At 39.4% G+C, this 20274-nt stretch overlaps 3 protein-coding genes across 6 annotated transcripts in view; 2 read left to right on the forward strand and 1 right to left on the reverse strand.

Moving 5' to 3' along the window:
- The window catches only part of LOC106085444 (myotubularin-related protein 6), a 139163-nt gene extending 131728 nt beyond the window's left edge, over nt 1-7435 (forward strand). For all 3 annotated transcript variants that reach the window (XM_013249699.2, XM_059369025.1, XM_013249697.2), the window contains one exon: nt 6063-7435. In XM_013249699.2, coding sequence (XP_013105153.1) covers nt 6063-6200 — 138 coding nt within the window. In that variant the 3' untranslated portion in view covers nt 6201-7435. The remainder of the gene's footprint in view (nt 1-6062) is intronic.
- Nucleotides 7436-10911: 3476 nt separating this feature from the next.
- LOC106085442 (translation initiation factor eIF-2B subunit delta) lies at nt 10912-15285 on the reverse strand. 2 transcript variants are annotated; one of them, XM_013249693.2, is made up of 6 exons: nt 15199-15285; nt 14320-14913; nt 12149-12574; nt 11906-12085; nt 11714-11841; nt 10912-11650 (listed from the first exon to the last, which is right to left on the reverse strand). In XM_013249693.2, exons 2-6 carry the CDS (start codon nt 14854-14856, stop codon nt 11092-11094), a joined length of 1830 nt encoding a protein of 609 aa, XP_013105147.1. In that variant the 5' UTR covers nt 14857-14913; nt 15199-15285; the 3' UTR covers nt 10912-11091. The 2 variants fall into 2 exon arrangements, with proteins under 2 accessions (XP_013105147.1, XP_013105146.1); XM_013249692.2 differs by lacking the exon at nt 15199-15285 and adding an exon at nt 14988-15003.
- An 848-nt stretch (nt 15286-16133) lies between these two features.
- On the forward strand, nt 16134-16882 carry LOC106085443 (cytochrome c oxidase subunit 6A, mitochondrial). The gene is made up of 2 exons (XM_013249695.2): nt 16134-16306; nt 16489-16882. The coding sequence occupies exons 1-2, from the start codon at nt 16213-16215 to the stop codon at nt 16719-16721; spliced, it is 327 nt and encodes a 108-aa protein (XP_013105149.1). The 5' UTR covers nt 16134-16212; the 3' UTR covers nt 16722-16882.
- Nucleotides 16883-20274: the final 3392 nt, after the last annotated feature.

Here is a 20274-nt window from a genome sequence, read left to right on the forward strand (position 1 = left end):
ACTGACTGTCTCAAAGTTGTGGTTCCCAACTTTCTCCATTTTCTTTATCTGCTCGGTTGTGCAAGGCTTTTTGGGAGTTGAAACCATCCATTTCGTCTTATCTCCATTTACTGCCACACCCATTTTCACTGACTCTTATTCGATTCTTTCAAAGGCTGCAGTTACTACTTCCGATGACCGACCTATGATATCGATTTCGTCGGCATAGGCGAGTATCATGTGTTCTCTTGTGAGTAGTGTGCAATATCTATTCCCATCTGCATCTCGTATTGTCTTCTTCAGCAGGATATTAAAGAGATCACACGATAGGCTGTTTCCTTGTCTGAAACCTCGTTTGGTATTAAATGGTTCGGAGAGATTCTTTTCTATTCTTACTGAGAAACGCGTATCAGCAAGTGTCATCCTGCAGAGTTTTATTAATTTTGCAGGGATACCAAGGCGGCTTTGTAGTCAACAAAGATATGGTAGGTGTTGATTTGTCCTTCTCGGGTCTTTTCCAGGATTTGGCGCAGTGTGAATATCTGGTCTAGGGTGAATTTACCAGGTCTAAAGCCGCATTGATAGGGCCCAATTATCTCATTGACTTTAGGTTTTAATCTTTCACACAGTACGCACGAGAGTTTCTTGTATGCGATGGGGAGGAGACTTATTCCTCTGTAGTTGGCACATTCCGTCATGTCTCCTTTATTGTGTACGGGACATAGTATGCTGAAGTTCCAATCATCGGGTTTGCGTTCTTCTAGCCAGATTGCGCAGATAAGCTGATGCATACGCCTTATCAGCTTGTCGCCTCCGGTCTTAAATAGTTCAGCGGGTAACCCGTCGGCTACTGCTGCCTTGTTTTCTTTAGTCGGGTCACTGCTACTTGGTCCTCATTCTGACTAGGAGGTAAGCATTCTATACCATCATCAGGGATTGGTTCTGCGATATCCTCTTTGCTGCCAACATCGGACACTAGCAGTTGGGTAAAATGTTCTTTCCATATCCTCAGCATGTTATCTGTGTCAGTTACCAGACTTCCTTCTTTGTCTCAGCAGGAGAGTGTGCCAGCACCAAAGCCATCGGTTTGATGTTTAATTCTTTGGTAGAATTTCCGGACTTTATTCTGACTCCTGTACATCTCAATTCACTCATACTCAAGTCTTTCCATTTCCTTTTTCCTTTTGCGGAATAGACGTTTCTCCTCTCTCCTTTTCTCCCGATACCTTTCCTTCATCTGGCGCGTTGCTACTGATTTGCAGGGTTGCTCTATTCTTGGCTTCAGTAGCATCTCGACACTTATGGTCGTACCATGGGTTTCTTGGAGGAGGCTTCCGGTACCCAAGTACGGATTTCGCGGCATTTTCCATGGAGTGGGCAATAGTTTGCCACTACGCCATTATATCATCGGAACAAGGAGTGCTTTCATCAAGCAGTTGGGTCAGTCGAGTGGAGTATGCCGCTGCCATTTGTTGTGTTTACAGCTTTTCAATGTCCAGCTTCCGTGCAGTGTCAGATCGTATTGGGTTGCCCAAAAAGTAATTGCGGATTTTTTAAAAGAAAGTAAATGCATTTTTAATAAAACTTATAATGAACTTCAATCAAATATACTTTTTTTACACTTTTTTTCTAAAGCAAGCTAAAAGTAACAGCTGATAACTGACAGAAGAAAGAATGCAATTACAGAGTCACAAGCTGTGAAAAAATTTGTCAACGCCGACTATATGAAAAATCCGCAATTACTTTTTGAGCAACCCAATACTTTTTTCGCCATGTTCAAACGGGTGCGAAACTTTGCTGCAACAAGGTAATGGTCCGAATCTATATTAGCTCCACGGATCGATCGTACATCTAACACGCTGGATGAATGCCTTCCATCTATCGCAACGTGATCAATTTGGTTCCTCGTGTTTTGATCGGGTGACATCCATGTGGCTTTGTGAATATTTTTATGTTGAAATCTGGTGCTACTAACTACCATGTTTTTTGGCTCGCCGAAATCTATCAACGTTATCTCGTGGAGGCTAAACGTTCCGACTGTTGGACCAAAGATGTCTTCCTTCCCTATCTTTGCATTAAAATCTCTCAGAACGATTTTAATATCATGGGTGGGGCAGCGATCATATTCTCCCTATAGGCGCTCGTAGAAAATATCCTTGGTCTGCTCGTCCTTGTCTTCCTTCGGGGCATGAGCACAAATAAGGCTGATGTTGAAGAATTTAGCTTTTGTGCGGCTTGTGGCTAGCCTCTCATCCACCGGAGTAAAGCTGGAGACAAGATGTTTCAGTCTCCGACTATCCACAAATCCACAACCAAATTCATGCCTCGCATTATGGCAGCTATAGTATAGTTCGTCACCGTTTGGTGTTGTAGTGACGCCATTCCCAGTCCATCGCACTTCCTGTAAGGCGGTAATATCTGGCTTGTACTTCTCTAATGCATCCGCCAACGCGTATACTGCACCTTCTCTATAAAGAGTGTGGACATTCCAGGTGCAGATCCGCAAATCATTGTCCTTTTTTCGTTTGCGTGGGTCGTCCACGTTGGGTGATCCATTTTTTGATTCCTTTGTTTCTCATAGTAGTTCTCATAATTTTCTGGATGCGGTTTACTGACCCAGCGCCCCAACCGCATGGGTTCTATGGGATTGCAAATGCATCCCTTGTTGTGGCGAGACGCTTGCTTCAAGATCCAACGCTCGTCCCCAGCCGCCCCTAACCTAGGAACAGACGCTGATGTTGGCCGTTGGTTATTTGAAGGCGCCAATAACTCGCCTTCTCGTCTCGAGTACCATTGGCACTCAGTATTTAATTAAAAGCCAGTGCCGCCTGACTCCTCACTGAGACTCTCCTCTCGAAAACTGCTGACTGCCCGCAACCGCATTTGCAGCTACTCCCCATAAAAACGAAGCTTTCCACCATCCGCAACCTGTGGATGCCCGGTAGCTTTCAGCTAAGCTTCCCGTGGTAACGATGGACACCACACAAGTCGGAACCCAAAGTTTCAGTTATCCCGTGTCGGTTGGGACACTTGATTTGTACATATGTATATTAAAAGTGTGAGTATTCGTGTCACGCGAATCATGAGGGAAACCCAAATATAATCCCGTTATCGTGCGTTAGCGTTATTGAATTAAAATTGTTCGTGCGTGAGCGTGAATCACGACACACAATGCGAGTCACGAGAAAATCACCAACCACAAGATATCACGACTCATAAGAAAATCACGACTTAGCCACTAAAATTTTTGATTGTTTCGCAAGCGAAATTTGCCAGCCATCAAGTGTTTTTGTTTCCATACCAAAACACGTTTTTATACCCACCACCATAGGACGGGGGGGTACACTAATCTAGTCATTCCGTTTGTAACTCCTCGAAATATTCGTCGAAGACCCCATAAAGTATATATATTCTTTATCCTTTCGACGTTTCGATATTCTTTATCCGTCGATCTCCCCATGTCCATGCGTCTGTCGAAATCACAATAGCGGTCGAACGCTAGCCGCTTTAAATTTTTCACAGATACCTAATGTTGATGTAGGTCGTTAGGGATTACAAATGGGTCATATCGGTTCAGATTTGGATATAGCTCCCATACAAACCGATCTCCCGATTAGACTTTTTGAGCCCCTGGAAGCCGCAATTTTTGTTCGATTTGGTTATGACTTTCAAACAACTGTGCTAGGTACGGTTCAAATCGGTCTATAGCCTGATATAGCTCCCATCAGGGACGTAGCCAGGCAGGGGGGCCCACGGGCCCAATCCATAAGCAATGTCCATAAACAGGATAAGTTCGAAGATGGGCTATATTGGATTATATCTTGATATAGCCCCCATATAGACCGATTCGCCGATTTAGGGTCTTAGGACCATAAAAGTCAAATTTTTTATCCGATTTTGCTGAAATTTGGGACAGTGAGTTGTGTTAGCCTAGTCAACATCCTTCTTTAATTTGGTCCAGATCGGTCCAGATTTGGATATAGCTGCCATATAGACCGATCTCTCGATGAAAGGTTTTGGGCCCATTGTTTGGCCGATGTCGCCAGTGAGTTGTGTTAGGCCGCTCGACATCTATCTGCAATATGGCACAGATCGGTCCAGATTTGGATATAGCTGCCATATAGACCGATCTCTCGATTTAAGGTCTTGCGCCCATAAAAGCCCATTCATTGTCTGACTTCGCCGAAATTTGGGACAGTGAGTTGTGTTAAGCCCTTCAACATTCTTCTTCAATTTGGCTCAGATCGGTCCAGATTTGGATATAGCTCCCGATCTCTCGATATAAGGTTTTGGGCCTATAAAAGGCGCATCTATTGTCCGATTTCGCCGAAATTTGGGTTCTTCGACATCCGAAATTTGGGTTCTTCGACATCTTTCTGCAATATGGCACAGATCGGTCCAGATTTGGATATAGCTGCCATATAGACCGATCTTTCGATTTAAGGTCTTGCGCCTATAAAAGCCGCATTTATTGTCCAATTTCTCCGAAATTTGGGACAGTGAGTTGTGTTAAGCCCTTCAACATTCTTCTCCCATTTGGCTCAGATCTGTTCAGATTTGGATATAGCTCCCGATCTCCCGATATAAGGTTTTGGGTTCATAAAAGGCGCATTTATTGTCCAAATTCGCCGAAATTTCGGACAGTGAGTTGTGTTAGGTTATTCGACAATTTTCTGCAATTTCGTCCAGATCGGTCCATATTTGGATATAGCTGCCTTAAAAACCTATCTCTCGATTTAAGGTTTTGAGCCCATAAAAGGCACATTTATTGTCCAATTTCGCCGAAATTTGGGTAAGTGAGTTTTATTGGGCCAATTATCAGCCCTCTTCAATTTGGTTTAGTTAAGAACAAGTAAAAGCGTGCTAAGTTCGGCCGGGCCGAATCTTATATACCCTCCACCATGGATCGCATTTGTCGAGTTCTTTTTCCGGTGTCTCTTTTTAGGCAAACAAAGGAAAGAAAAGAATCTCTATGCTATTGGAGCCATATCAAGTTATGGTCCGATTCGGACCATAATGGAATGAATGTTGGAGACCACAGTAGAAGTCATTGTGTGAAATTTCAGCCAAATCGAATAAGGATTTCGCATTTTAGGGGCTCTAAAAGTAAAATAGGGAGATCGTTTTATGGGAGAGCTGTATTAGGTTATAGACCGATTCAGACCATATTTGACACGTGTGTTGAAGGGAGAAGCCATTGTACAAAAATCAGAAAATAATTGCGCCCTATAGAGGCTCAAGAAGTCAACATCCTAGATGGGTTTATATGGCAGCTATATCAGGTTATGCATCGATTTCATCCGTACTTGGCACAGTGGTTGAAAGTCATAACGAAACACCTCATGCAAAATTTTTGGCCAAATCGGATAAAAATTGCGTCCTCTAGTCAGGATTCAAGATCGGTTTATATGGCAGCTATATTAGGTTATGAACCGATTGGAACCATACTTGATACAGTTATTGGAAGTCATGACGAAACATGTCGTGCAAAATTCCAGCCTAATCGAATAGGAATTGCGCCCTCGGTTTATATGACAGCTATATCAGGTCATGCATCGATTTCATCCGTACTTGGCACAAACACTTCATGCAAAATTTCACCCAAATCGGATAAGAATTGCGCCATCTAGTGGCTCAAAAAGTCAAGATTCAAGATCGGTTTATATGGCAGCTATATTAGGTTATGAACCGATTGGAACTATACTTGGTACAGTTATTAGAAGTCATGACAAAACACGTCGTACAAAATTTCAGCCTAATCGAATAGGAATTGCGCCCTCTAAAGGCTCAAGAAGTCAAGACCCCATATCGGTTTAAATGACAGCTATATCAGGTTATGCATCGATTTCAAGTATTTGTGCAAAATTTCAAGCGCCTACCTTTACTCCTTCGAAAGTAAGCGTGCTTTCGACAGAAAAGCGGAGGGACGAACATGGCTAGATCTCTGTGGGGTCTGAGACGAATATTTCGAGGAGTTACAAACAGAACGACGAAATTATTATACCCCCATCCTATGATGGAGAGTAAGAAATTCATTGAATTTAAAATTTATTTTAACTTCTACTTTTATATTTTCATTACAGACCCATTGCTGGAAATGTGGCGAAATCTTTTGCGAACGTTGCATTGACAAAAGCATTCCATTGCCAGGTCAGGATAGTGGCAAACCGGTACCGGTATGCCGTACGTGTTTTCGTTTGGTACAGAAGATTAGCCCATAAATTCATGATGAAACACAAACTATTCAGTCAAACAGAATTCCTGTATCGCTTGTACACCAAGCGTAAGTCTGCTGTGTTAAATGTTTGGGATAACTAGCCACTAATGCTGAGTGCGAATGGGAGAGAGCGAGAGTGAGAGAGAGAGTGAGAGAGGAGTCAACGGACGAATGAATCTTATACAATACTATTGCTTTCCAGTTTAGTTGGTTATAATACCAGTACCCGTACCATAGCTGGGCGCAAGTGTGTGAATGGATGTATGATAGATAGTGTGTGTGTGTGTATGTGTGTGAATGTCGTATTTTATTATTCACTAAGAGGAACAATAATTTTTAAGCGCATCTATGAGTGTTGGCATACAATTTTCTTTTGTATAGAATCAAAAAGCGGATATAGAGAAAATCAACCGCCCCACAAAATGCAATGCTACAAAGAAAAACAAAAACAAAAAATCCATACCGATACCAATAAGTGAAAGACAAAACAAAGTTACCACAAAGTTACATATATCTATATACATACATACTTATATATATATAAAAAAAAACAAAATTATATTTGAATTGCATTTTAAATTTGAAAACAAAAATATATTGGGTTGCCCAAAAAGTAATTGCGGATTTTTCATATAGCCGGCGTTGACAATTTTTTTCACAGCTTGTGACTCTGTAATTGCATTCTTTCTTCTGTCAGTTATCAGCTGTTACTTTTAGCTTACTTTAGAAAAAATTTTAAAAAAGGTATATTTGATTCAAATTCATTCTAAGTTTTATTAAAAATGCGTTTCAATACTTTCTTTTAAAAAATCCGCAATTACTTTTTGGGCAACCCAATAATATAACCATATTAAATCAATGTATACAAATAATATAAATAAGAATATATAATTATTTCCCTAATATGGAGTTGTAACCCTAGGCCCCATCATCTCTGCTCTTTGTTCTTTTTTTCTCAAAAAAAAGTCTAAATTTTGTATACTTTTGACTTCATTCTTTGTCTTTATTTTCATTATAGGTATTTATGTTATTTTTTTTTTATTTAAGTAGTTCAGCGAGCATAGTTCAAATCTCAAATTGTTCATAAGTTATGCAAAAGTCAAGCACAAAATCCCGAAAAAATAAAATTGTGTTTATTTAAAATAAAATCCTAGTATCTGTAGTATAAAGACGTTTTTAAATCATAAAAACTTATCAAATTAAATAATTTCAATAATATTGTCGCTTATTTAAAGAGAATGTTTTGTTGTTTCATTTTCAAATAAATACCAACCAGTGAAGGACTTTAAAAAATCCACATATGGTTTTTATACCCTCCACCATAGGAAGGGAGTATACTAATTTTGTCATTCTGTTTGCAACACCTCGAAATATGTGTCTTAGACCTCACAAAACAAATATATTCTAGATCGTCATGTCACACTCAGTCGATCTAGCCCTGTCCGTCCGTCTGTCTGTCGAAAGCAAGCAAACTTTCGAAGGAGTAAAGCTAGCCGCTTGAAATGTTGCACAAATACTTTTTATTAGTATAGGTCGGTTGGCATTGTAAATGGGCCAAATCGGTCCATGTTTTCATAAAGCTGTCATATAAACCGATCTTGGGTCTTGATTTCTTGAGCCTCTAGAGGGCGCAATTCTCATCCGATTTGAATGAAATTTTGCATGTAGTGTCTTGGTATCACTTCCAACAACTGTGCTAAGTATGGCTCAAATTGGTCCATGTTTTGATATATCTGCCATATAAACCGATCTTGGGTCTTGACTTTTTGAGCATCTAGAGGGCGCAATTCTCATCCGGTTTGAATGAAATTTTGCATGTGGTGTCTTGGTATTACTTCCAAAAACTGTGCTAAGTATGGTTCAATTTGTTCCATGTTTTGATATAGCTGCCATATAAACCGATCTTGGGTCTTGACTTCTTGAGCCTCTAGAGGGCGCAATTCTCATCCGGTTTGAATGAAATTTTGCATGTGGTGTCTTGGTATCACTTCCAACAACTGCGCTAAGTATGGCTCAAATTGGTCCATGTTTTGATATATCTGCCATATAAACCGATCTTGGGTCTTGACTTCTTGAGCCTCTAGAGGGCGCTATCACTTCCAACAACTGTGCTAAGTATGGTTCAAATCGGTTCATAATCTGGTATAGCTGTCATATAAACCGATCTGGGATCTTGACTTCTTGAGCCTCTAGAGGGCGCAATTCTCATCCGATTTGGTTGAAATTTTGTACAACGGCTTCTCTCATGACCTTCAACATACTTGTCTAATATGGTCTGAATCGATCAATAGCTTTATACAGCTCCCATATAAACCTATCTCCCGATTTTGCTTCTTGAGCCCCTACAAAGCGCAATTCTTATCCGAATGAACTGAAACATTACACAATGACTTATACAATGTTTTGAAATTTGACCATCCTATGGTCCAAATCGGACTATAACTTGATATAGCTCCCATAGCATAACAGTTCTTATTCAATATTCATTGTTTGCGTAAAAAGAGATACCACGCATAGAACTCGACAAATGCGATCCGTGGTGGGGGGTATAAAAGATTCGACTCGGCCGAACTTAGCACACTCTTACTTGTTTTATTTCAGAAATCATGTTTTTGTTGTTGTAGCCACATTTTCATGTGGCTGTGACGATCCTCGTCAAGCTCTTCTAGGTGAGCAAGCTCGTTCCAGTCCAAAGGAGCGATCGCCGCGGGGACAAGGTGGCCATTGGTTATTTAAAGGCGCCAATAAGTCGCCTTGTCATATCGAGCATCGAAGGCACTCAGTATTTGTGCAAGAGCCAGGGCCGACCGGCCTCTCACTGAGGCTCTCCGCTCGATACCGCTGGTTGTCCGCGACTGCCCTTGCAGTTACTCTCTATAGAGCATTCCAATATCCGCAACATGTGGACGTGGCCAGTAGCTCGCAGCTATGCTTCTCGTGACCGCAATGAATACCACACAGATCGGACCACAATGTTCCAGACTGTGTGATGCTCACAGCTATCCAGTGCCGGGTCCAGTTCTTGTGATATAACAAAGGAATAAAATGCCTAAGTGCGTGATTTGTCCACATGCCCTTTGTTGCCGAATTAAGATATAAACAAGTAAAAGCGTGCTAAGTTCGGCCGGGCCGAATCTTATATACACTCCACCATGAATCGCATTTGTCGAATTCTATGCGTAGTATCTCTTTTTAGGCCAACAAAGGGTAAAAGAAAATAATTGCAATGTTATTGGTGCTACCATAGACCATAGTGAAAGTCATTGTGTAAAATTTCAGACAATTCGAATCAGAATTGCGTCCTTTAGGGGCTCAAGAAGTAAAATAGGAGATCGGTCTAAAAGGGAGCTGTATCAGGCTATAGACCGATTCATACCATATTTGGCACGTATGTTGAAGGTCATGGGAGAAGCCGTTGTACTAAATTTCAGCCAAATCGGATGAGAATTGCGCCCTCTAGAGGCTCATGAAGTCAGGATTCAAGATCGGTTTAAATGGCAGCTATATCAGGTTATGGACCCATCTAAAACACACTTAGCTCACTTATTAGAAGTCGTAAAGAAACTCGTCGTGCAAAATTTCAGCTAAATCGGATAGTAATTGCCCCCTCTATAGGATCAAGAAATCAAGACCCCAGATCGGTTTAAATGGCAGCTATATCAGGTTAAGCACCGATTTGAACCATATTCGACACAGTTATAGGAAATAATAACAAAACACGTCATACAAAATTTCACTCAAATCGGATAATAATTGCGCCCTTTAGAGCCGCAAGAAGTCAAGATTCAAGATCGGTTTATATGGCAGCTATATCAGGTTATGGACCCATCTAAAACACACTTAGCTCACTTATTAGAAGTCGTAAAGAAACTCGTCGTGCAAAATTTCAGCTAAATCGGATAGTAATTGCCCCCTCTATAGGATCAAGAAATCAAGACCCCAGATCGGTTTAAATGGCAGCTATATCAGGTTAAGGACCGATTTGAACCATATTTGACACAGTTACTGGAAATCGTAACAAAACACGTCATACAAAATTTCAGCGCCCTCTAGAGGCTCAAGAAGTCAAGATTCAAGATCGGTTTATATGGCAGCTATATCAGGTTATAGACCGATCTGAACCACACTTACCACACTTATTGGAATTCTAAACGAAACTTGTCGTGCGAAATTTCAGCCAAATCGGATAATAATTGCGCCCTCTAGAGGCTCAAGAAGTCAAGATCCCAGATCGGTTTATATGGTAGCTATATCAGTTTATGGACCGATTTGGACCATATTTAAAACAGTTATTGGAAATCATAACAAAACACGTCATACAAAATTTCAACCAAATCGGATAATAATTGCGCCCTTTAGCACAAACAGTGCTAGCGGGAACAAGGGAAATAGATTTTTGCAATCTTCAATCGGCTTAGAGGAAAACTCTGCGATTTGTTTTGTATTGTTAGCACTTTATTTCCCGGATGATGTCCTTCAATGAAAGCATGAAATATAGCTTGAGTTTTAATCAAAACAATAAGATATAAAAAAGATTATAACATCCTCAAGATTTCAAACGTACTTCAAAAATCATTTCATTCATATCATTTATAGAACTGAGTTGTCTACTTAGTTGTTAAGTATTCTTGAGATTTTAAGTAAAATATCAGAAGACTACAATGCTGACATAATAAAAAATCCCTTTTTTGTGTACCCAATTATTGCTTTGACTCTTTTTCAATTTGTCAAAAGCTTTATTTTTGTATAAAAAAGAAAAGTAACAAAATTGTAGCACTGAATTCCAACACATTGTGAATATATTAAATAACCTGCGGCAACATTTCAAATGAAGCCAAGCTTTATGTTGCACTCCAAGTTGTTTCATATTTTGTTCTCAATAGTACCGCCTCCCGTTAACCAATGGACCAGTCGGGTTTCATACGCAATATAACGGGTACGCTGGTGCAAGGTAAGACAGAAACTTCTGTTACCACCGCTGTTACTAGTTCAGGTGGTGTAATGTCGTAGTTCAAATTCAATGGTGACATCTTATGTTTGGCTTGCCAATTTGATAGACAACATTTGTCATCGACCACAATATCATCAGGATTTCCCAGTTCGTTGTAAACGATAGCGTCCGTTTGGAAACGTTCGCTGAATTTGTGTGTTTCACAGCAGACCAAGACGGGTACATTGAAGGAACGTGCTACCAAAGCCACCTGAGCTGTGCCAGTTCGAGCCATAACATATCCATTAGCCAGTAAGGCATGTGCTCCCAACAATACTTTGGTAACCTCAGGCATCACAAAACTCACGGCATTGATTAGAACATATGTGCAGGGTATCTCTTTGGCAGTTAGACGCCTTAATAACTCTTGACCTTCACAGAAGGGCCTTGAGTCCACAACAATGACACGAAAATCTACTTTGCGTGCTTGTGCCTCTTCGCAAATGAATGAGATTAAAGAAGAACTGAAAGATATGACAAAATAGATAAATTGAAGTTTTTTATTCAACTCCATAAACTCCACATACCATCCAAATGTAAGTATAACGTCGCCATTGTTAATCTTCTTCTGCATCATGGAATTGATGGCTTGGGCTGCTTTTCCAATTTGGTTTTCAATGTAAGTATCAATAAATGTGAATAACTTTTCCTTTAACTGGCATAGAAAAAAAGTTTTTTAAACCCATATTGTCAACACCGATTTCATTTAAAATATTTACTTCTGATTCTGGTTGATCGTTGGGCAGTTGCATCAGCACTTGTTTAAGATTTTTGTAGGCATTTATCACCGATACCGCCAAGGTGCGACACTTTTGCAAATAATCCACACAATTGCTTAAAAGCGACTCCAAGCTACGAGCAAATTCCTTTTTGGGAGGTGTTTCAAAATCTTGCACAACCTTAAAAGAGAACCAGTTTTTGCCTTACTAATAAAAGCAATGAAAAATTTGAGTCAAACTTACCATCTTCATGGCATTCAAGAAGGCCATACACCTAGCATTGGAACCCACAATAGCCCTTTTCGCGTACTGCTCGCCCAATCTTGCTACGGTAGGATGTATTTGTGGATTATTTACAAAAAGATTGACATTTGTTGCTGGTCTTTCCAAATGACTAAACAGTTTAACATTTCCATCGTTAAAGCGTACACTTTTAACAGGGGAAGTACTGGCGGCGCGTTTGGGACTACTGACAGCAGCCTTGGCTGGAGATATTTTTTCGGTTTTCGAAGTTTTGGTAGACGGTGTTGTTTTTGAGGAGGGAGGTTTGGGAGCCGCTGGAACGCTTTTGTTGCCTGCTACCTTTTGTGGTGCTTGAGCCTGGGCTTTAGCTGCTCTCTGGGCTTCTTGGATGGCGCGTCGTTCGGCTTTTGTTAGCGCTGGCTTTTTCTGGAAGTAAAGATAAATGTTCACACAAATAAATTATAAAATAAGCATAAATATTGCAATATCACATTAGAATTCATATTTCAAAAGAAGTATGCTCTTAAAATGTCGGAGGCGATACGATGATGAGGAGTTTCCATCTTCTTGTCTGCAAAAACTGTATAGATGGCATACGCGATGATTAGACTACGGAGTAACTGCAATTACAGCCGCAGGCAATCGTATGGAGAGTCTAGGTGAGGGGCCCGGCTGCACCGGCTCTTGTTGAATACCGAGTGTCAGTGGTGTTCGATAGGTTCCCGCTGCGATTGGTTCTATAGAGCAGAAGAAGCTTGCTCACCTAAAGGAGCTTTGACGAGAATAGCAAGCTCCAAATGCAAATTTGCCCATGAACATTCCACTAAGGTACTGGGGCATGCTAACCTCTGCGCCAAGTTGGCCTCCAACCTCGACATACAAATATTTAGCTAAAACAACAAGATAGAAGAAGTCTCTTGACCGGATGGAGTCCTTCATCGGCAAGGGCTGCTGCCACAGTGTACAACACACTGCTACAACAATAACGAGTCAAAAGAGAAACAGATCGACACTGACGATGGACTAGAGAATCCTACACTTTGAAATGTTCTTCAGTCCATGTTTGAGTTTAGTATGCTCCAAATAAGTACGACATTTTTCATTGAACACAAAACAAAGTTTCAGAATATCTATGCCGACGACGTCAAAATCATGAGTCGGTCATTGAAAGCCAATGAAACTCTTAGATCAGCATGTCTATCTTTGACGCTGAACTCTTGGGTTAAAATCCCGACTAGAACACCAGAAAAACTCTCTGCGAACTTTCCATAGCATTCATTTTGGCTATATCCTTGCCTCATGGTGAAATTGCCTACAAAAATAGATCGATAGGGACAGAAAACGACGCCATATATTTTGCCGCTCTTTTGACATTTCTCTTCAGTAAGGTTTGTCATTTCTCCAAAGAGGTGCCGTACTAGCTCCTGTTCCTTAGTGGAATGTTCATGGACAAAATTTTCAATTTTACAACCGAATTTCAACGTTAAGAGCGCTACGTCCAAGGCTCGTTTCCAGCTGAATGGCTTCGTCAATAAGCAAAATATGGGTTATTGGTAAGACAGCAACCAACACGTAATCCATGAGTCATTATATGGCGTCATTGAGCCGTACTTCTTAATTGATGAACAAAACCCGCACGTTACTGTGAATGGGAATCGCTACCGTTCAATGATAATAGAGTATTTTTGGCCCACATTGGATGATATGGACTTGGAGGACATGTGGTTCTAACAGGACGTCGCGTAAAACCACACAGAGAATGTCACAATCAATTTATTGGATACCAAACTTGGAGAACGAGCTGTCTCAGGAAATAGTCCAGTCGATTGGCTGCCTCGGTAATGCGATTTGACCCCGTTAGACTATTTTCTGTGGGGCTACGTCAAGTCTGTAGTCTATGCCAACAAGCCAGCGATGACGAATATCGAACGCGAAATTGCACCAGTATTGGCCGATTTATGCTTGAAAGCCGTCGGAAATTGGGTTCGGCATCTGAACTTCTGCAAGAGTGCGTGGCCGTGCAAAAACAAATCGTATTACATACATAATGGCATAGAAGGAACTTTTACAGGAACAAAAAGAATTTCATTGATATCCAAAACCGACTGCTCTTATAAAAAAAAACCCTGTACATACCAAAGATTTGCCTAAAAGGAATAGAAAAATCTTACCTTATCTCCTTGAGATGCGGCACTTTCTTCCATACTCGTAGCTTTCGTTTGTGTTGCTTCCTCGTTAAGCTTTGCTTTTGACATTTGACCGGTAACATTTTCCACTGTCGCAGTGGTACCGGCTGATTTAGATGCTTTTGCAGCTTGTTTGGCCAATTTCTTTGCCTCTCGTTCAGCCTTTATTTGTTCCCTGGATTTTTCTGCATCCTTTGATTCCATGCTATTATCGGGTGTGACACTTTGTGGCACGGACACTGGCGCCTTATTAGTTTCTACTGCCGTTGACGTATTTTTCGTTTTCTTCGCCTGTTTTGCCAATTTTTTAGCTTCTCGCTCCGCTTTTATTTCCTCCCGACTCTTTTCAGTATCCCTTGAACCAGGACTTTGATGTGGCAGAGTGTTTTGGTTCGGAGTTGTAGATGTCTTATTGTTGGGACTTTTAATGGTTTCAACTTTTACTATGGATTCTGTTTCTAGCTTAACCTCTAGTTGAATTTCCGTGTTTATTTCAGTCGTGGTTACTTCCCCTGGATTCATAGTTCGAGACTGTTGACGTCGTTTACGTTTCTTATTGGATGACTTCACAATGCAGGGCTTAAATGAAATGTTAAGAAATTAGGAACATTGGCTACATGCTTGAAGGAAGCAAACTAGCATAACCATAATACCTTCATCGTCGATATCCTAATTTGTAGGCATTATTAAAAGAACCAGTAAACAAATTAAATTTTGGCCTCCATTATGCCAATGACCCGAAAACAATAGAGTCAATATGATATTTGCCAATGCTCTGTTGTTTTTTGGGGTTAATCATAGCTTATAGCAATACATTTCATTGTTTCCTTACTTATACTATTTTCTTCATAAGTAAAAACTTACCTTTAATATATAATTTTTTATTTTTGCACACGAAGACAAAATTTCTAAAGAAAAACTGTCTTCCTCTATATTGTGGCAAGTGTGAGATGTGACGTTTAATGTCAAACAAAACAGGGTCGCCATTTACTCTTAACCCTCAAACGCACGGATGACGACATTAAAGGTTTAGTGGTGAAATGAAAAAATTCAAAAAGCAATCTATAGTCTGACTTGCGTCTCTCAACCAGAATGCAACATTTTGTATTAAAAAATGATTAGCTGGCCTAATTATTTATCAGAGTTTCCGTTTTGGGCTTTGTCTACCAAAATTTGGAAGGATTGATTTATAAATTTTATACTATGTTCAGATCAAAGCTTTTTTGAGCAAAAGACTCGTTTTCCTTTGTAATGCTCTGAAAATGACTTGTTTTCCTTTAAAGCTGAGTATTTTGTTCAGTTTTTCGAGCGGAATGCTGTCGGCCGAACGTCGGCGGAAAAGTAGTACCAAGATATATTCATTTACAAATAGTGGCAGTTGCCCAACAACAAAATATTGAATGCACTATCTGTCAAAATCAGTCAAAATAGTGCCTTTAGCATCAGCATCAATGCCATCAAAGATCGCATAAGAGTCTCTCTTCAGTTTGATATCTGAAGTCATACTTAAAAGATCAGCAAATCAGTCCATAATCAGAATTAGAGGGGCAATATAACTGGTCAAATGGAGCCTGAAGAGCTGAACAGAATTCTCCGCTTAAGGCTAAAACCCCGTTCATACTGCTCTTTAAATTCATATTTAATGGCTCGATCATCTATTCCCTTTATAAAATCAGCTGACGAGAGCCTTAATTCACCATGTCACGCATACGTAACCGCAACCGCTGTAGGCGTTTATTTAGGTGGCTATATTTTCATGCGCTTGGCAATGCCCTTATCAGTTTGACATTTCGCTTTAAAGTGTCAAAGTTTATGTCAGACATTTGCATTGAAGGGATATTTTTCATTTGATCGAACATAAAACTCCATTGAAGGAAAATGTCTGCTATTCTTTCCCAAATTATTCGTCGCCAAATTGCGACTACTGCCCAAAGATCTTCTGGCCATGCTGCCACAGCTGGTGAACACTCAGGTAATTGGGTTTACATTCATTAAATTGGGGTTAAAACGTTTTTCATGTTAGTTGGAACTCTGACAATGTAAGGTTAAGGAGGTTATGTAATGTATACGAAAAACTTTGCAGGATTTGCAAAAAATGTTAATTTTCTCTTAGCCAATATTTGTGAATTAATGTGAGACATATACTTTTTGCAGGTGGCTATAAATTGTGGAAACGTATGACCTTCTTCGTTGCCATCCCAGCTGTTGGTTTGTGCATGCTGAACGCCTACTTGGGCCATCAAGAAGATCATCACAAGCCCCGTCCTGAATTCGTTAAATACGAATACTTGGCCAAGCGCGATAAGCGTTTCCCCTGGGGTGAGGGCAACAAATCCTTGTTCCATAACCCACACACCAATGCTTTGCCCGATGGTTATGAAGCTTAAAACATTCGACACTATTTTGTGGGACGAACTAGTGCTACCAATTGGAGGGAAGAGTGGATGTAATTTAGCATTAATTTGTGTTTAAATGACGTTTTTGGATTGTGAAACATTAATGAAAACTCAATAATATTTTGGAGGACTTGAAAATCCCAAAAACATCATTGTTACGAAAGATATGTATTGATATGTATGTTTATAAACTGGTGACCATTGTTACTCATGAGTAAGCAAATCAGTCTTAGCAGGTAATTGAATGGTTATTTTTAAGGCATAAAGGAAAGCAGATATCAGACATTGGGAAGAAATTCATAATTGGGTGATAACACTAAGTTATAAATAGTAGAAAGCTGCTGTTGTTGTAACCACATATGCATGTGGAGGTGGCGAATCTCATCATGCTCCTCTAGATAAGTAAGCTCGTTCCGGTCCAAAGGACCCATCGCCGCGGCAACAGGGTGGCCTTTGGTTATTTAAAGGCGATCATATGCACTCAGTATTTATGCAAGAGCCGGTGCCGCCCCGCCTCTCACTGAGACTCCGCTCGATACAGCTGGTTGTCCGCGACTTCCGTTGCAGCTACTCTGTATGAAGCATTCTATTATCCACAACCTCTGGGCGCGCCCGGTAGCTCGCAGCGTCGTTCATAGCACGACAATACTCTGTACGCCACCACTTCAGATCTCAATCTGGTTAACCCGCTCTATGCGTCTATGAGGCAGTCACCGTGTCCTCAACCTGTTAAAGACACTGGATACAGTCAGGTATAACACGTTCTTTTAGTAACATCGTCACTCCAGACAACCATTCCCGTTGGACCGGAAATTATTTGTGTCGTCGTCAGCAGTGTTGCCGTTTTTGGTTCCTACCAAAATTTGTAGGTTTTTATTCTTTTGGTAGCTTGGTAGGCTGACCTCAATTTTTGGTAGGTTTTTCAAACATAGATATACTATGAAAAAATCGACGGGGATAACTTAAAACTAATTGACTTCTTGTCGTTTCTGTGTATTCTTTAAGAGTGCAGAACAAAACCATGGAGGTCTAGGGGTTACGGTGTTACTTTACTTATTGGGTTGCCCAAAAAGTAATTGCGGATTTTTCATATAGTTGGGGTTGACAAATTTTTTCACAGCTTGTGACTCTGTAATTGCATTCTTTCTTCTGTCAGTTATCAGCTGTTACTTTTAGCTTGCTTTAGAAAAAAAGTGTAAAAAAAGTATATTTGATTAAAGTTCATTCTAAGTTTTATTAAAAATGCATTTACTTTCTTTTAAAAAATCCGCAATTACTTTTTGGGCAACCCAATAGATATAGCTTCCATATATACCGATCTGCCGATAAAGGGTCTGAAGCTCATAAAAGCTTTATTTATTACCCGATTTCGCAGAAATTTGAAACAGAGGGTAGTTTAGGTTTCCCGACATCAGTCTCAAAAATATGGACTCGGACTGCATGTAGATATAGCTGTCATATAGACTGATATTCCGATCTAGGGTATGAAGCCCATAAAAGCTTTATTTTTTATCCGATTTCGATGAAATTTGAAGCAATGAGTAGTTTTAGGCCTCCCTACATCTGATCTTAATATGAATTAAACCGGACTATATTTAGATATAGCTGCCATATAGACCGATCTGCCGATAAAGGGTCAGAAGCCCATAATAGCTCTATTTATTACCCAATTTCGCTGAAATTTAAAACAGTGGTTAGGTTTAGGTTTCCCGACATCAGTCCCAAAAATATTGTTCAGATCGGACTGTATTTAGATATAGCTGTCATATAGACTGATATGCCGATTAAGGATCTGAAGCTCAAAAAAGCTGCATTTGTTACCCGATATTACTCGCCGACAAATCGTCTGAAGCCCATAAAATCTTTATTTTTTATCCGATTTTGAAGAAATTTGAAATAAAGGTTAGTTTTAAGTATCCCGACATCCGTCCCAAATATGGTTCGGACTGGACTGTATTTATATATAGCTGTCTTCTATACCGATATGCCGATTAAGGGTCTGAAGCTCATAAAAGCTTTATTTATTAACCGATTTTGTTGATATTTGAAATACAAAATTCAATAGTGACTTATCCGTGCCGATTTTGGGTACACAAGTTATCCAATTTTCACCGGATTGCGACAAAAGGTTGTGGGTATCCAAAGTTCTGCCCCGGGCAAACTTAATTCCTTTTTGCTTGTTTAATAATAAATTTTGTACACATTTTTTATTTAAACAGGCTTTATGTGTTTTTGCATTTCCATCGGCTGTGTGATTTTCCCTTGTCCCAGTTTTATGTAAATAAATTAATTTCGAAAGGAATTGAAATTTTTTCACAAAGTGATTGACGATGATTAATCCTTCCTCATTGGGGTACATGCTGTTTCCCTTTATGAGTGTATATACACATGAACAAAACTTCCTTGTGTATTGTTTTGCAGTACATATGGTTCTTTGTTTAATGTATGTGAATGATGAAAAGAAAAAAAGAAAGCTTCAAATCAATCATAGAACATAAATTTGCATAAACTCCTAAGCTCGAAGTTTAACAATCCTATTGAAAGTTCCTTAGATTTCTACCCTCACGCTAATTAAGTCTCTGGTAGGGTTATCCTAAAGAAGGACTAACCCTCATAACAGTTTGATTGCTTTTGGCCTTTTTATTTTTATTGCTTTTTGTTCGTTTTGTGTCTGATTTGTTTAGGCACTCACTGTATACTTTTGTACAAAAGTAGGATTTTGTTTGCATCCATTATATCTTAAATATTATTATGATATCATAAGCCATTATATTATAGAAAGGGAAAAACATTTATTAAATTTCTTTCGATCAATAGTCAACATGCGTATTTTGCTCGGTTAACTCTGCTCCAATTCAAGGGTGCATTATAAAATACATATAAATCCATTTCATCTGTAAATTTGTGATTAGTGAAAGTGAAATTTTTACTTGTGGTGGGGTTTGAGATTGCTCTTTTTGAACTTATGGCTGGAACTATGTTCGTTTTTCACAGTAGAAAACACATATTTTTCGCGAATAACATAATATTTCTATTAATATTGCCCCTGTTCCTGAGTGGAATGTTCATGGGCAAAATTTGCATTTGCAATATTGTCTCTTTTAAGATATGGGGGAATGTCATACAAAATAAAATCAGCAAGTTTTCTTTTTTGTTTCAAAATCTTTTATCTAAAAGAAGTAATCACGAAAAAATTTGGCGAAAATCGAACATAGTACCACCCTTTATACCTAAATATGCTGAAAAAATATTCCTAAAGAAAATATTGATTACAATGTAGTGTTTGACTTGTGAGTGTGCCATCAAGATAATAGAAAGTTAATCATTCTTGATTTTAATAACATGAAGAGTATTCGGGTTGGAATGAATCGGATATGGTCTTAATTTGTTTTTAATTATGGGTTGCCCAAAAAGTAATTGTGGATTTTTTAAAAGAAAGTAAAATCATTTTTAATAAAACTTAGAATGAACTTTAATCAAATATACTTTTTTTTACACTTTTTTTCTAAAGCAAGCTAAAGTAACAGCTGATAACTGACAGATG

Source organism: Stomoxys calcitrans, chromosome 5, assembly GCF_963082655.1.
Source record: "Stomoxys calcitrans chromosome 5, idStoCalc2.1, whole genome shotgun sequence".
NCBI classification, from domain to species: domain Eukaryota; kingdom Metazoa; phylum Arthropoda; class Insecta; order Diptera; family Muscidae; genus Stomoxys; species Stomoxys calcitrans.